We start from the raw sequence: 15,192 nt of genomic DNA, 5'->3' as shown, positions 1-15,192 counted from the left end.
AATTAAACTGCTCAGGACAGAATACATCATAAAAATTTGATGAAAATCAAGCATTTCGCAAATATAACGTTTATTATTCAGCTATCTTTTCAATACGGTTTGAATCGCTTGGTCTTTTTAACCTGCTGCATCTTTTTCAAGTCTCTGTCGTACTTCTTTCTCAAACTAACAATATCGCTCTTTTTCGCCTCTCGAATTTGAAAAGTGTAAAAATTCTTCAGTTCTTTCCGCTTACGTCCCTTACTAATTTTTTCTTCCAATTTGTGAACTGTAGCTTCTCTTTGGGAAAATGTATTTGCATTTGTTTTTGATACAGTTATCCAACCATCATCATCAGGTAAAGTTTCTTGCTGTGCCCTTTTTTCGGATATTTGTTGATCATACCCGGCCATATACTCATTGATCTCCTGCTGTAATACCACCGGATTGGGAATACGTTCCTGGTATGCTTTGGTCCATTTATCAATTCCAGTCAGCAGATTACCACCCAAATTCAATTCGTTTAATTTTCTTGATTTAAGTAACCTCCTCAATGCCGATGCTTTTTCGTACACGACATAACACACTTTGAACCGGTCAATCGTATCGATAGCTTCATCGCATTCCTCGGATGGCTTTTCCTGAACCATGACGTTGACAACCTGTCCTGTAGAGCTGAATGCCGTCTTCAGAGATTCTGGTGTTGCATAGGGTGGTACATTCAAAACAAAAAGCGTTCTTCCTGCTGGTTTTGTCGTATTTATCGTTTTGCATATATTTTCTTTTGCAAACACATAATGAAAGGCAGTGTCAGTAGACTCGTATTTCAGAGGAATTTCTAAAATCAAACATTGTAAGTACAAATTGATTCCACTTTACTTATAAAAAGGAAAGAATCGAATCTAGCAATAAGCTTTTTTCAATTTGCACAAAATCGAAACAATTATATTATTACCTGTAAAGTCCTCAACGTTTGAATACATCGCTATTTAAATCAATCTAATAAAGAGTGAAAAATCACATGTATGGATATTTTACCAAAAAAATATGAACACGAGTATAGTTTGTAAATACTAATATTCACCACTAAAATTATTTATTTTTTTTTATTTTCGTTTGGCAAGCTAACACACTGCAACAAAACGTATTATTGTTTTTATTCTTTTTTCATGACCATTTCAAAGAAGGGCGAAACTGCAAATCCCAACAATTTTTGATTCTGTAATAATTCAAAATGCTTCAAAAGCTACATTTTTAATGAAGTCCCTTACGGTATGTAAAAGCATCATTTGTTCAGTACTTGAACTTGAACTGCATTGAAGAGCTTAATACCAATAAAACCGGCTCCCTGTCACGACGCCATCTTGTTGAGATCTATATCGGAACTTCAAAATCAGCTGATTGCAACGTAAATAAGCAACTAGTAAAGCAATTGTTTTACGCTTTACCTTGTTTATTGCACGAAAAATAGAGAATTTCAGGTCGATTCTCTCAGAATAACTAGTTGGTTTACCTAAAATACAGCAGATAGTATTTTGGGATATCAAGTTGTAGTGATTTTCGCAATTTGAGAGTCGCGATGAGTATTAAAAAATCGCAGTGTTTGTGGCTCGACGCAATCGGTGTACTTTCAAATGGCTGGGGCTAAAATACAGGTGTCAGATGGCTGAATGAAATTTATTACAAGGGGCACTCACAACATAACACGTACCTCACTACAGTTCAGACTAGAGATGGGCAAAACAGTTCATTTAGAAGAACCGTTCAGTGATGCAGAGTTCTGTTGAAAGAACTAGTTCTCCAGAGCCGTTCGTTCATTCTATTCATAATTGGTTTGTTTGTTCAAAGATTAAACGAGAACTTACTTTTGTAAGCTTAAGCGTGCAAAAAAAAGTTCCTCGAAGTAGAACTGAGGTTTTGTGATGAAACTTTCTTATTACTACACTGAGCAAAATACCATAGTAACCGTAAACTGTTTTCCATTGTCATTTCAACTATACGCTTAAATAGTAGCAACAACCATGATATATGACTATTCACCATCTGTATTGTATAAATTACTAGACAACAAAGACTACGACTTGACTAAACTATTTGTATTTATGACTTTTCTGGCATGGTCATCCTGACAATGGTAGTCATCTCAAATATAAGAACAGATAGTTAAAATCACAATTTCTAGTAAGGTGAAATTGCTCTCGAGCCTTGTATATATGAGGAGCTAAATAGTTATCGCTACCATGTAAATATGTCCACAGTTTAATAATGTTACCATAATTAGATACATGGTTTAAAAGACGATTATGAAGTTTGAAAACACTATTCATGTAGTCCATATCAACAGAATTTATGTAGTAAGCACATTATCGTATAGTGTTTTTCAACCTACTATGTATTACATTTGTGCTGACTATACAAATTGTCAATGAACGGGTGTAGTGTTATTGTCACATAAAGTTAATCTAATTTAGCAGAAAATTTCGTACCTGGGTGATGGATTTGAACAAAATATTCTATATTGTGACTGTGTACTTTGGTAGGTCTTGCAGGTAGGTAAAGTTTGTAGCCTTACTAGTTTCCGAGGTTGAAATTCAATTTTTCAATAGTTTTTCCGGCAACTGTTATGTTTTCCAGTGAAATCAACATCTCGTATACGGTTTATTATTCATTATCGGTCGCTGTAGAAACAACATCAAGCGATTGATGAAAAGGAAGATTATCATTTGATTCCCGGATTCAATTCGCTCGTATCACAAGGAAAGTCGCAGGTGAGTATCGAGGTTTGCATCTGGACTTGGCTAATAATTTCTTTCCTGCTGCCAATTCCTGCTTCAGGAAAAACTCCACCGGACAGAACCTTGAATCAACTGATGCTATCAAGCAATGCTAAGCAATATTCCACCAGGTATATTATCATTTGATTTGATGCGAAAATAAAATAGAGTTTAATGAAATTATTTTGTTGTTCTTATTTTAGAATTTAAATTCATAAAACTTTTTAACATTAGCTCATGTTTTGCTGATCTTCAGCATTGTTGAATCAACCACTGCCTTTAGTTTCGAAATAACTAGAAGTGAAATGTCAAAAATACCATGACTCTGGTTATAGCAAGAACTACAATGTAAAAAAAATAGGCTAACCATCTCAATCGTATTAGTTATTCATACAATACACTGTTCAATATTACTATTCTAGAGCCGATACCATTCATAGTAAACATGAACTTGATCATTGTTGAAATCATCTGATTTCATAGTCGGCTGAAAACCACTATACGCTCATGGTCAAGTTGGCCCTCTATATAGTAACAGTTACCATTTTATTTTCCTGAGTGTACCTATATTGAAAAAATGTTTAGCGAGCTCAAAAAAAAAGATCCCACGACTTTGAACTGGAAAACTACCGTTCTCGAAAAAAGAACTACAGCTGGTTCATTCTCTCAAAGGAACTAGTTCTTTTGAACCGTTCGCGAACGAATTGCCCATCTCTAGTTCAGACACTTATTTCTCGTGAATGACACAATTGATCACTATCGTTTTCATTCTGAGACACAATACGTTGCGCTCTAGGGCATTTTTGTTATCGATGAAATGTGCACCACCAATCACCAAAATCACCATTTCAAAAGATTAATATTAATAATATACCTTTATTATAATGTTTATGACTCAGCAATATACATCTCGTCTATCACTATTATAGTTTTAATACGAACAACTTATGAATTCCACAGTATACGAGAAAAGTTATGTTTGTTATAGATGTTTCGCACAATGTTCCTAGAAATTTCGTATGAATTTTATAAACCTTTTTATTGGAATTCCAATTTTTGTGACTTCATAAGTCGGTTTCATGATTCGCATACGAGATTCTTGTGACTAAAAACCATACAATATCATTATGAAATTCCATATATTTTTTTGCCTGTGTGTAGTGATATCGAAAAAAATTTCTTGAGAATTTGTACGAGCTGTAGATGTTTAAAACCCGAACAACATTTTGAATTTATATAGAAAACAAACACTAATGTCGTTTTTCATTGATTCCACTCGCTCGGTGCCAGTGTTTTGCCCTGACAGCCGATCAATGAAACGGTTTTGTAAATTTTGGTTTGCACGCATGCTGCTCGGAAAAGAAAACGGGTGCAAAATAGTTGCCCGCGAATTGCCCCGAAAGTGCATTTTTTTCGTGCGGTGCAAATCAATGAAACACAGTGCACCTGTTTTGATTGCCCGACTGCACGAAAAGGTCACGAATCGAGCAAAACACTCCACGAGTGTTCTCAATTAAAAACGACATAAGTTATCTAACAAAAACTATCTATCTAACAAAATGCCGATTTTTCCGTATATAATTTCGCCTTTTTGTTAGTAAAGTGTTGATTTATTAATCCCGAAAAGAACCCACTTTTGGCAGAACTGGCAGCCAGGTGTGTACCGAAAGAAGCCATTGTATGAGCAAGAGTATAGTGTTTATAAGCTTTCGGCAGAAAAGTTGTAATATATATAAATATATAGTACGTTCAGTACTGTTATCATTCGTACTATCCGGCTGAGTACATGAGTTTGGTTTTCCGATTTGTTGGAAAATGTACTAATCTGCAAAATTACGAAGTTATTGATTATTTTAAAGTTTCAAGTACACAATGAACAATAATGGTTTTAGTACTGGAGAGGAGGATTCGCGAGGCCCCGCGGATCAGGTTTGCTGTCTTTTGGACGACGGCGAACGATGTCGGAACCAGGCTGGAAATGCATCATTCAGTAAGCGCATTAACAAAACTGTAACCCAGAGACGACTTAAGCTCAGTATCGATTCAGCAGTATGTATCTTTTATTTGAATAACTAAAAATTATATCTTCATTCTGATAAAATACGTACTTTTTGTTTAGGCTCGTCACATCTATATTTGTGATTTTCACAAAGGTCGCATTCAGTGTGCACGAACAAAACGCCGTCGTCGCGATTCCGAAGATGATAGCAATGAAACAGATACTGATCTTCCCGAAGTGGATCTGTATCAATTGCAAGTGAACACACTCAGACGGTACAAGCGTTTTTACAAAGTATCTACCAAGCCTGGTATTAACAAGGCGCAACTGTCGGAGGTATGCACATATTCAGTACAATCATATAAATATTATTTTACCCATTGATTTCTAGAATATCATGAAACACTTCAAAACAATTCCGATCAAAGAAAAAGAAATTCTTACATATTTCATTTACATGGTGAAATCAAATTCCAACAAACTGGATCAGAAGAATAACGTCAGTAGTGAAGCTACATGAAAGTGATTGGCATTCGAATGTGTGAGTAATTAAGGTATCATGACTAGAACCGTGTTCTCTTTTTTATCCCTAAGACAATGTTGTTCTGTTCATGCTATAAAACGTCTTTGCTGATTGAAAATCGACCATCTATTATAAGTTGAACAATCTCGCATTACGACAAATCGAAAAATAAGTTTACTTTATTGGGTATCCGAAGTTTCTTGGAAATGCTACAAATAATGTTCTTGAGAACTATCCGAACTAGTACTAGTATAAATAACAAAACGGTGTCCAGTATGAAAATTATATATTGCCATTAGTGAATTTCATTTCGCTTTCTCACGCGTGTATCGAATCCTTACTATTGTCCAAACTGCTGTTATTCAACGACGTATCTCCAAGTTCATCATCCTCCTCCTGCGCGTCCATATCGTAAATGCGTATAGTCTTCCGCGATTCCGACAACACTGAGGCGACATTTCTCGTGCCGGAAACGGCAATCAAAGATGCTTCGATTCCTTCTAAATATTTGAGGGATCCTTCCTCTAGCAATGTGTAAGCGTTCACCGTTCGGCAACAGCTACTGTTTTTGTCAATTAACTGACTACTGGTAAAAGGAATCGCCTCGAAAAGTTCCCTCACTCGCTGGAGCGCCAGTTGAAACAGGTAACTACCAGAATGACTTTCAGTGATTTGTGCTCGCAGTAGAATCGATAATGTGTCTTCGTTGTAGAATTGAAGATGTTTAAATGTCAGCTCACCAAGTGACGAAAATCGTGTATCGAAGTATGATTTTTCGCTGAAACGAAGACAGATTGAACGAATCAACGATGTTCGATCACATTCCACTAATATAAGATTGTTTGCAGAGTCGAGAACAGCGAACAAGGAAAATTCGCCTCCCTCGGCGCTAATATGAGAGATTACACGTGAAAAAGTTGCACTGGTATCTTCGCTATGCATACGAAGGACGCTTTTCTGCTTGAAGTCCTGCCCAATTACAGCGATCGGGTTTTCAAAGATTTTTTCGATGCTAGCCTTCAATAAATTGTTTTGCTGAACCAAGGAACTGTTGTCGTGATGGGGGTATATGAGCTTACATGTTTTAAGACAATCATTTTGCTCCAACAGCTTAGCCCATTGATTAGATGCATCTGCCTTCGACGGAAAGGTGAGCATTTTGTCTTCTAAGTACTGTCCCACACGTTCGAGATTGAACCTTCGTTTCTTTTCCGGCGCGACCAGTTCATCCCCAGTTTCATTTATTTCTACGTGACTCACATCAAAATTGTCAAGAAACTCCGCTAGATAGTTGATTTCTTGCTGTGTCACTGATGGATTATCTTCCGGTAAAGTTTCGTCCATTAGGCGAACAATTACGATGTACAGCCAACGGAAGAATATTTTGAAGTCTCTCGTGGAAGTATCAATTGTTTGCTGCAATTCATAAGCCTTGATCAGGAACGCTCCGCAGTTGATCAGCGCCTCATTGGTCACATCACCCAACAGAGGCTTATAGTAATATACGTTGCTAATCATTCCTTGCAACGAGTTCAAATGATAAAACATACTACAAATTGCTGTGTGCAATGGTTTGACCACCAGTTTTTGAATCGTTGAATAACTCAGTTCAATGCTATTACCTAACTTTTTCAAGCCTTTTTCGGTCAAATCTTTGAGCAAAAATTGTTCTAGAGCTGGAGACGTACAACCAAACATAAGTAGCTCCAAAAAATCAGCAGCAATTGAACCCTGCGGTTGACTGTTTGCATATTTGGTAAGTTTGTTGTCCATTTCTAGAAGAACTGTTTCCCAAGCTTCTACTATGCATTCGATTGTATCGTTAATGTATGCCATCGTACTCAAAAGATGGGCGTGCTTAATTGCTAAATTCAGCAAAGAATTTGAATACCTCTGCAATATATCGTTCTCGAACACAATCAGCTCAAACATGCCTAATCGTTCAATTGCAACAAACAACTGTTTAAAAGTAGAACTCATTTTGACATCTTTGATTATTGCATCTCCGGGATGAATACCAAACTGTTCGAACAGGTCGATCTCGCAACATGCCAGCATTCCAAATACGGACAGATGTACTAGTCCGCTAGTGGTTCCAACGATCAACAAATTCAGTATTTGCTTGGAATAAAACTTAAGTGTATTATAATCGCTCGACTTTGCCGTAGAAGATAACGAATTTAGACTCGGTAGAGGTGGAAGAAATGTAGTGTAATCATTCTAGAATCAAAACGATAGCAAATTTTGTGAAATAACTAAAAATTTGTACATCATCCTTACAATAGCATCACCGCTGGTGTCATTCACGGGAATTTCATTCGTATTCTCCGTCCAGTTTATACAAGATATATCTGATTTCACATCAAAGCTGTAGATTTCTTCCTTGTTCTCTATGTTTATTAGAAGAATCGTACCATTGCTGTAAGCTAAATTTGATATTAACGAAAGAAAATAATGTGATCGAACTACAATCACTAACCGATAGCCATGACTTTTTCCAATGGTCTCCAAGAAATCCCACGTACTCGAAGTCCATCTTCTGGGGGAGCCAATTGCCAAACCTTCTGCCATTTCAGTCGATGCAGTATTACTTCACCTACGATTATTTCAAATTTAATTAGATTAGGACAAACTTGACGTTCGTGAATGTTTACCAAACCTTTATCGTTCCCGATCGCCAACAAATCCATCCTATCGCTCCATTTGAGAATATCCACTCGGTAGCCTACATTCTTATTGCCTGTTTGCTTAATTTGATTTCTGTTCGCAGGGTATTTAAATGACATATTTATCACAGAATTTCGCCGGTAAGTTTGTTCTCAATCGGCGGAAATCGTTATCAACAGTCAACAGTTCCAATGCAACATATATTATATTGAAACAAAATGCTTTTCTTTGCCGCAAATCATTAATCGATTATTTGTTCAGAGCTGTCAGATTGTACACTGATATAAACTGTTTTCGTTGTATTTGAACGGTTGATTCGTAACTGACTAATCCAAACCACGTCATTTCGTCTGTAAACGAGAATAGGACTTTTTGTCCGTACGAATGATGTTCGAATACACGTATCGTTCGAAATTAAACTGGCATATACCGTTTTCGTTTTTGAACCTAGACGCGGGTTACTCTGACTCCGAGTGAAACGAACACGTGGTACGCGCCCTAAACAACAACTCATGAAAAAAAGAAAAAATAAACAAACTCAGCTGGATGCGTGATGCGACCCGAGAAAATTTTCAGAGCGAAACTATGCGATTAGAGTCCGATCTAGAGCGACCTCAGGTTGCTAAAACAAACATATCAAACGTTGTTTGGGCGACTCTGGGTCAGCTTTCGGGCTGCTCTGATCAATAAACGAAAACGGTATTAATGATTTCTTCATGGCTTAGCATTTATTTGAGGAACTGATTCACTGGAGAGTACGTTATTTGGCCGAATTTTGATTGGCATAACTTTTATTAGACATAAATCTGTATGGCATAATGTCATTCGGCATAAAATAGAAAAACATACACCCTTATTCTAAATAACGACGTATTGATTTTTCGATCGTATTTCATTTGTATTCCGCATAACACTAACAAAATCAAAGGTTACATATGAATATAGCATAGAGTTATTTGGCACAGTTTCAATTGTGTATATCAGTTCGCTTTCACATCTCATCCAAGTCAGTCGATAAATCAAAACCGCTTACGTTCGGAACAGAAGAAACCAAGTACAGTATTGTGTAGTGAACAATAGAACGACCTCGAAATGAGTGAACCAAATGAACTAAAAGCTACCGCCGACACGAAAGAATACAATTGTTGTTGACTCAGGCAGTGCAAAATTCGACCTTCGATACGAGAACTTGAAGGTTTGCTTAAGGAGCAAATGCATCTTGACATTAAACGCGTGCATTTACTTCAATGCAATTAGACAACTAATGTTGTTTACATCCAGTTTTATAGAGTTGAATGCAATTCAATTCGCAAAAGACAATAACAATGTGCACTATGTGGAGCACGAGAACATTAAGTACAACATTCCAGTATATATGGAAAATAGTGCTACAGAAGTGCGTGTGCATGATCTTCCCTCAAGCGTCACCGATTCATATATTCGCAAAACTATGTCCCAATACGGTGAGATTCTCTCTATCAAAAAAGAAAAGTGCAGGAATTTTTCCCCCGGTATTCTAAATGGCGTACGTTTATTACGCATACACTTGAAGAGGCCTATACCTTCTTATGTGATTTTCGGTCAAGATACAAGAATTCCGTGCAAATCACTTGTTACCTATGACAATCAGATGGCCACATGTCAATATTGCCAAAAAGCTGTTCACTACGGTAAGCCATGTGATAAACTGGACAAGGAGACAACCACACCAAAGGACAACGGTGCTTCCTTCACACCAACCCTAAGCAACCCCAATACAGCTATGACAGTCACCAACAACAGGGAAGTATCCCCTTCAACGAAACCATCCAACGTATCCCCTATAGAACAAAGTACACCAGCTGCAGTTAACAGCTTACCATCCAACCAACCAGCAACTGCAAACAATGTACAACAAAGCGCATCTACAGCAACTAGCAACGAAATCAACAACAATACCACCGATGCGGCAATGGATAACGAGACGAACCACGAACGAAGTGCCCCTCAATCCTCGCAGGAGGGAAATCGAAGCTCCTCTCCTCCTAGAAAAAGAGTGACAACGAGATTCAACTCAAAAAAAAATTATTTAAAAAATCGGCTCAATCGGCCACGTAAAGCTTGTACGCAAATAGGCCTGAATAAAAATATCTTTTAAATAAAAAAATGTGTATATTTCCCTAGGTATTTGATTTGTTCTGGGAGTACTTCGAAAGGATGAAATACATTAAGGCCGAAAACACTTGGATTACAGGTGTTCTGATTAGTGCTCGATTTTTACATTCAATTTTAGGTGAATATGTGTTATATGTCTATCAATATGGCGCAGCCACATAAACGAAGCCACCTAGGCGAAACCGGCTGAGTGTGTCTTTTTATATTATGTCAAATGATATTATGCCAATCAAAAGTTATGCCAAACAAATTTCGGCCGAATAACGTACATCCGATTGACTGATATTTCAAAACTTTGTGGAAAACGAGTCGCGTTCGAATACATTCGAGTGAAAACATGAATGGCTTTCTCGTATTCGTTCGAAAGTATGTATTCGTCGATGGAACGTAAACAAGAATGAGTGTGGATATGGCAAAAGTTTCACATAGATCGATGTCAAATAAGAATGTACGTTATTTGTCCGAGTTTTGTGTGGCATAAATTTGTTTGGCATAATGTTATTTGGCATAGCATGAAAAGACATACTGTTTCATTAGGTATAATTGTTGTTTGGCATAATTTTCATTCGGCATAATTTCAATTGTGCATATTTTCATTAGATTCGATTTGTTCTGGAAGTACTTTAAAAACTAGAAAATAAATTTAAAAGAATGCGGTCTTCTAATGCGAAGCCAAGAGAGTGGATTACAGGTTCGCGTACGGGGGCCACCGCTTCCGACGGCGTTTCAAAGTACTCCCAGAACAAATCGTCAAGTTGGAAATATTCAAAGCCTGACCGCTGTGTTTATACCGATTTTTCCATATTGCACCCCAGAAAACGAAGACGCTGTCCTACGTTAAAAAAAAGATCTATCACAATGATTTTCAATAGAACTCGAAAGAAACCGTCGATGTCAGGGCAGGCTTGATACTAAGGCTGTGAACCATTTCGCGGTTAATTTTAACTTTTGGTTAAAATCTGACACTCGAGCGGTTAATTTGATGTTGTAAAAAATAACCCTGCTCGAGAGCATGGTTATTTTTGACAGATCGATGGTTATTTTCCCACACTGAAAAAAATCTTGCACTGAAAATTCTAATACTAACTCATTAGTTGAATTAATTCCAGTGGAAAATAAACCCAAATAACTTTCCGTCCGTCAAATTTTGAAATGGGCCGCAGTTTTAGTCAAATTTTTACTACTCGAAACAAAATAACCACTCAAGTGTCAGATTTTAACCAAAAGTTAAGATTAACCGCGAAATGGTTCACAGCCTAAGAGAAAATATATCTACAATAAAACAGATAATACGGATATACAGGGTGATAGATAAACGAAACACCAAATTCGAGTGACAATCAGAAGCAAAAAACTCAGTAATGCTAAGCATTGCATTTATTTTCTACAGCTGATATTACACTATCGCATACTGCTCATAGAGTAACTCACGGATTTTGTAATAATCTTCCGAAAGACACCCTTCGATCGTAACTTTTCCCGTGTCAACACGTTTCAATGCCAGAGTTCCATTGCTGCACCACAACACGCCACCGGAGACCTCTGAGTTGATGTTAGCCTTCATAAGAACTTGTCTGAAATCGATTAATTTTAGCTCATTGATAAAAACGGAATTATGAGCCGGTAATTCATCATTTTTCAAAGGTTCTAGTGTGAGGATCTGCTTGTCACTTTTATCTTCCAACCCGTCCACTTGATCGACATCCATTGGAGCATCGGTAGCTGCTGCTGTGGCAGCTGCAATGACATTGTTGGTAGTAGCATTGTTCGTAATGCCGCTCAGGGGACCGAGAGATTCTTCGTCTACTTCTGCCTCCGTGCTGAACTGTTTATTACGGATTACAATCTGCGCGTCGATCCATGACACTTCGGCGTCCTTACCCTTCTGGAATTCCAACTGAGAAACCAAAGCTTCAGTCAGGCGCACTTGATAGATATGCGTTTCGGTTGTGGCATCGATTACTTCGTTCCTACTGGGAGTAAATACTCGTGCTCCGATGTTTAGTTGGCAGTGTTCGGCAATGTGACTGGTGTTGGATGACGAACCGCGCACAACGATTACCCGGCGGGGACGCAATTGAGATAGAATTTTCAACATAGATTCACCATCTGATCGTCCTTCGAAATCAATAAATTGAACCTGAGCGTTAACCTCCACCAATTTACGATTACTGATACATTTTGTTGGCTTATCGAGCACGGTGAGCTCGCTGTCTTTTTCTTTTTTAATATCTTCTGGTTTGATTTGATAGTTTTCTTTATTATCCTCCCCAACCCCGTCTGGGCCCGTATCGACCACACGATAATCATCAGGTTGAATAATTTCACCATACTCATCGAATTTGATTTTCTCTTCATGAAACGGGAACATAGCATACTGTTTCTTGCTAGATTTAAAGAACCCGGTGTGCGAACGTCCTTCCGGTCTCACGACAATGTCATGTTTTCCAGTAATTACACTCATTTCCAATTCGTCTTCCGAATCAGAGCTACTATCCAGGTTCAGGTCGCTTTTGATAATTGATCGATTATGCTTTTCACCTTCGGTTCGCATGTACTCCTCTAATTCTGCTCCTTCTAAGTCAATTCGACGTCTCACATCTATCTCGATTTTTCTTCCGTTTCCACCGTTGTCAATTAAATCTCTTGCTAATGTTCCCGGTGAGGACCTGCACGTTATAATAATACTATTGTTCACATTATTCGCCCACTGGACAAAGAGTTCACGCGAAAATCCACTTTCCATGTCAGCTGAGCTCGCCAAAACGACTTTAGGACTTGGAACTTTTGCGAGATCTGCCATTGTGTGACAAAGTCGCAAATGCTTAAATTGAAATGGATTATTTCTTGCGCCTTCAAAACTTTTCATTAGCTTATCACTCATCCATTCAATTTGACTTTTGGCGAACTCAACCACGTTGTAACTGACATTGTTTAGTAAAGCTAGCGAATACGCCATCAATCCTGATTCTTTATTCTTCCATAGCTGGTCTAACATATGTGCCAACTCGAGAACACGTCCGGCGGTGTCAACAGTTACTAAAACATTCCCGTTGTTTCGCAGTGTCTGCAAAATGTTAGTCATAAATTTTTCGTCTCTCGCCCTGCGTCTCGCCTGCTGGTAACGTGCGTTAAATGCATCAATGATTAACAGTGAGGGACGCTGCAGCTTTTCCAGCTCACATCCATTCAGGTGTCGTTCCTTTTTGTGATTGAAGTCCGTTGCATAAACAATATCCTCTTCGCCGACCTTGACGATTTTCCATATTGTGCCCCCGATTAAATGTCCAGCCGGAAGTGGTGTGATTGTTATTCCATACCCTTTTCCCTTCAGCGAGACACTCTGATTGTACTTGAGCTGTATAATTCTATCGAATGCCGCATCTACATCGTCTAATGTGAACAGATCAAAGTCGTACATGTTATAATGGGACATGAACAGGTCATACATAAACATTTGACCCATTTTGTAGACAGGAATGGTGGCATATATAGGACAGTTTAATCCTAGTTTGCCGACTAAGTATGGTAGCGCTCCTAGATGAAGACCGTCTGGATAAGATAACAGAACAGCGTCAATTGTATGAACGTATCTGCAAGTGAAAAAAGGTCAAAATGTGTTTGTTCAACACAATACTTTTTTTTTATTGGCATTAACCTTTACTGCCCACAGCTTTAATTGTTAAGGTGCTTTAATGGTAATTGCAATTCAACTTAAAAAAAAACAAGTAGGTACTTACTTTTTAACCTCCTTTATAAAATTGGGATCAAACTTTTCATCCCACCCGCAATCCAACAAAAATCGTACTTCATCCACTTGCAAAATATAGCACGGTGGTGATTCATCCATGGCCCCAGAAATAGCATGCAGTTTGATAATCGAAGTCATTATTAGTTTTTTTGGTGTATATTAAATCAGTTTGCTTCCACAACTGTAATTAAAAATAAAATAAAACAATTTAGAATCGATCTGTTTACAGACTACAGAATTACCGCTTCAATCACTTTACACGCTTATTCTCGCTAAACATTATTAACGCAAAACTTAACTACCGGTAGCGACACCTGCGTATGAAAATCAAATTAAGAGAAGATGATTCTATATTTTTTATGCCAGCGGTTGTAATTCACAACGATATTCTCGTTTAATCTTTTTGTGTCCACAATAAACATCAACTCAGAGGATAAGAAAACGAATTTCAAAATGTTGTATTTATTGATTTGTTTTAGCGTAATCAACAGACATAACATAGTGTTAATGATAATTACTTAAAATGTATTGTAGCAATGGCATAGTTAGTTTGCAACGTACTGTATACGCTATGTAATTTGATCAAGACACACAGGAAAATTGATTTGAAATGCTATTGAATGAGCAGTCACAAGGGAGCGGACCCACAAGTGAGTAACTGTGGAGTTTCTATATTGAGGAAAAATATGATTTCGCTCATCGAATGCACAAATGCCCACAATCACTCGTGTCGCAAGTCATTTTGATTTGGGAGGTGGCTCAATTAAAGAGAAGATGAACCTGCCACCAAAAGACGAATACAGTAAGCAGTGCTCTTCTCTGTTTCCCTCGCATACTTCTTTATCAGGCTTCCGGATGACCTAACCTAAGCTCCGTTATGTTTGTAAATAATTTTAATGATAATTTTTCCCCCAAAGGTTTGAGAAGGAAATAAACATATGTTAACATACCGCAATTCCCGTAGGATAAAAAACAAAGTATCTATTATTTATCAAAGTAATCCTAACTGATTTTTACTTTCATACTTCAAGAACCACTCGAAATATTGAAACATGAAGATTAATTTGATTTTCATTCTACATGAACAAACAGTATTATAGTTACCTAATACAAGAACTGACCACTGGCTTTTTATTCATCCTTCATTGTTTTTCTTTTCGTAACCTTAGAAATGCTGAAAATATTTCAAGGGCTAGATTAAGTATCGGTAACAGTGATAGCAGATTGATTGATTAGATATGTTAATATGCATTTATTTGTGTCAACAAAATTCAGCCCCACGACAATTGTTAATAATTTATTTATTTATTTATTTATTCATTGTAAAATCAACAGATACGATGTG

General features: G+C 37.4%; 4 protein-coding genes and 1 long non-coding RNA gene across 8 annotated transcripts; 2 read left to right on the top strand and 3 right to left on the bottom strand.

Annotated features, from left to right (window-relative positions):
• Nucleotides 1-53: 53 nt before the first annotated feature.
• On the bottom strand, nt 54-1,072 carry LOC131439200 (ribosomal RNA-processing protein 7 homolog A). Its single transcript, XM_058609944.1, has 2 exons — nt 935-1,072; nt 54-817 (listed from the first exon to the last, which is right to left on the bottom strand). Exons 1-2 carry the CDS (start codon nt 960-962, stop codon nt 90-92), a joined length of 756 nt encoding a protein of 251 aa, XP_058465927.1. The 5' UTR covers nt 963-1,072; the 3' UTR covers nt 54-89.
• Nucleotides 1,073-2,419: 1,347 nt separating this feature from the next.
• On the top strand, nt 2,420-2,933 carry LOC131439219 (uncharacterized). 2 transcript variants are annotated; one of them, XR_009231083.1, is made up of 3 exons: nt 2,420-2,528; nt 2,586-2,747; nt 2,815-2,933. It is a non-coding gene; the product is annotated as an uncharacterized LOC131439219 (long non-coding RNA). The 2 variants fall into 2 exon arrangements; XR_009231084.1 differs by having other exon boundaries at nt 2,425-2,528; nt 2,614-2,747.
• Nucleotides 2,934-4,427: 1,494 nt separating this feature from the next.
• Nucleotides 4,428-5,406, top strand: LOC131439206 (histone deacetylase complex subunit SAP30 homolog). The gene is made up of 3 exons (XM_058609957.1): nt 4,428-4,802; nt 4,873-5,088; nt 5,144-5,406. Exons 1-3 carry the CDS (start codon nt 4,626-4,628, stop codon nt 5,270-5,272), a joined length of 522 nt encoding a protein of 173 aa, XP_058465940.1. The 5' UTR covers nt 4,428-4,625; the 3' UTR covers nt 5,273-5,406.
• Nucleotides 5,407-5,544: 138 nt separating this feature from the next.
• LOC131439147 (anaphase-promoting complex subunit 4) lies at nt 5,545-8,360 on the bottom strand. Of its 2 annotated transcripts, none has more exons than XM_058609824.1 (4): nt 7,935-8,360; nt 7,755-7,871; nt 7,556-7,701; nt 5,545-7,495 (listed from the first exon to the last, which is right to left on the bottom strand). In XM_058609824.1, the coding sequence occupies exons 1-4, from the start codon at nt 8,059-8,061 to the stop codon at nt 5,594-5,596; spliced, it is 2,292 nt and encodes a 763-aa protein (XP_058465807.1). In that variant the 5' UTR covers nt 8,062-8,360; the 3' UTR covers nt 5,545-5,593. The 2 variants fall into 2 exon arrangements, with proteins under 2 accessions (XP_058465807.1, XP_058465816.1); XM_058609833.1 differs by having other exon boundaries at nt 7,930-8,030.
• Nucleotides 8,361-11,455: 3,095 nt separating this feature from the next.
• LOC131439137 (probable cleavage and polyadenylation specificity factor subunit 2) lies at nt 11,456-14,215 on the bottom strand. 2 transcript variants are annotated; one of them, XM_058609813.1, is made up of 3 exons: nt 14,090-14,215; nt 13,837-14,028; nt 11,456-13,689 (listed from the first exon to the last, which is right to left on the bottom strand). In XM_058609813.1, the coding sequence occupies exons 2-3, from the start codon at nt 13,983-13,985 to the stop codon at nt 11,493-11,495; spliced, it is 2,346 nt and encodes a 781-aa protein (XP_058465796.1). In that variant the 5' UTR covers nt 13,986-14,028; nt 14,090-14,215; the 3' UTR covers nt 11,456-11,492. The 2 variants fall into 2 exon arrangements, with proteins under 2 accessions (XP_058465796.1, XP_058465786.1); XM_058609803.1 differs by lacking the exon at nt 14,090-14,215 and having other exon boundaries at nt 13,837-14,082.
• Between the last annotated feature and the right edge of the window lie 977 nt (nt 14,216-15,192).

This window comes from Malaya genurostris, chromosome 1 (assembly GCF_030247185.1).
Source record: "Malaya genurostris strain Urasoe2022 chromosome 1, Malgen_1.1, whole genome shotgun sequence".
Classification (NCBI taxonomy): domain Eukaryota; kingdom Metazoa; phylum Arthropoda; class Insecta; order Diptera; family Culicidae; genus Malaya; species Malaya genurostris.
This window is presented reverse-complemented; position numbering and strand designations above follow the sequence as displayed.

Bases quoted from the DNA above. Each gene is read 5' to 3' on its own strand.
- LOC131439137 (XM_058609813.1), bottom strand. From the start codon at position 13,985: ATGACTTCGATTATCAAACTGCATGCTATTTCTGGGGCCATGGATGAA. The intron at 13,690-13,836 runs GTAAGTACCTAC...TTTCACTTGCAG, and splicing joins TTTATAAAGGAGGTTAAAAA to ATACGTTCATACAATTGACG.
- LOC131439200 (XM_058609944.1), bottom strand. From the start codon at position 962: ATGTATTCAAACGTTGAGGACTTTACAG. The intron at 818-934 runs GTAATAATATAA...GTTTGATTTTAG, and splicing joins AAACGTTGAGGACTTTACAG to AAATTCCTCTGAAATACGAG.
- LOC131439147 (XM_058609824.1), bottom strand. From the start codon at position 8,061: ATGTCATTTAAATACCCTGCGAACAGAAATCAAATTAAGCAAACAGGC. The intron at 7,702-7,754 runs GTTAGTGATTGT...TATCAAATTTAG, and splicing joins GGAAAAAGTCATGGCTATCG to CTTACAGCAATGGTACGATT. The intron at 7,496-7,555 runs GTAAGGATGATG...TTTTGATTCTAG, and splicing joins ACACCAGCGGTGATGCTATT to AATGATTACACTACATTTCT.
- LOC131439206 (XM_058609957.1), top strand. From the start codon at position 4,626: ATGAACAATAATGGTTTTAGTACTGGAGAGGAGGATTCGCGAGGCCCC. The intron at 4,803-4,872 runs GTATGTATCTTT...CTTTTTGTTTAG, and splicing joins AGCTCAGTATCGATTCAGCA to GCTCGTCACATCTATATTTG. The intron at 5,089-5,143 runs GTATGCACATAT...ATTGATTTCTAG, and splicing joins ACAAGGCGCAACTGTCGGAG to AATATCATGAAACACTTCAA.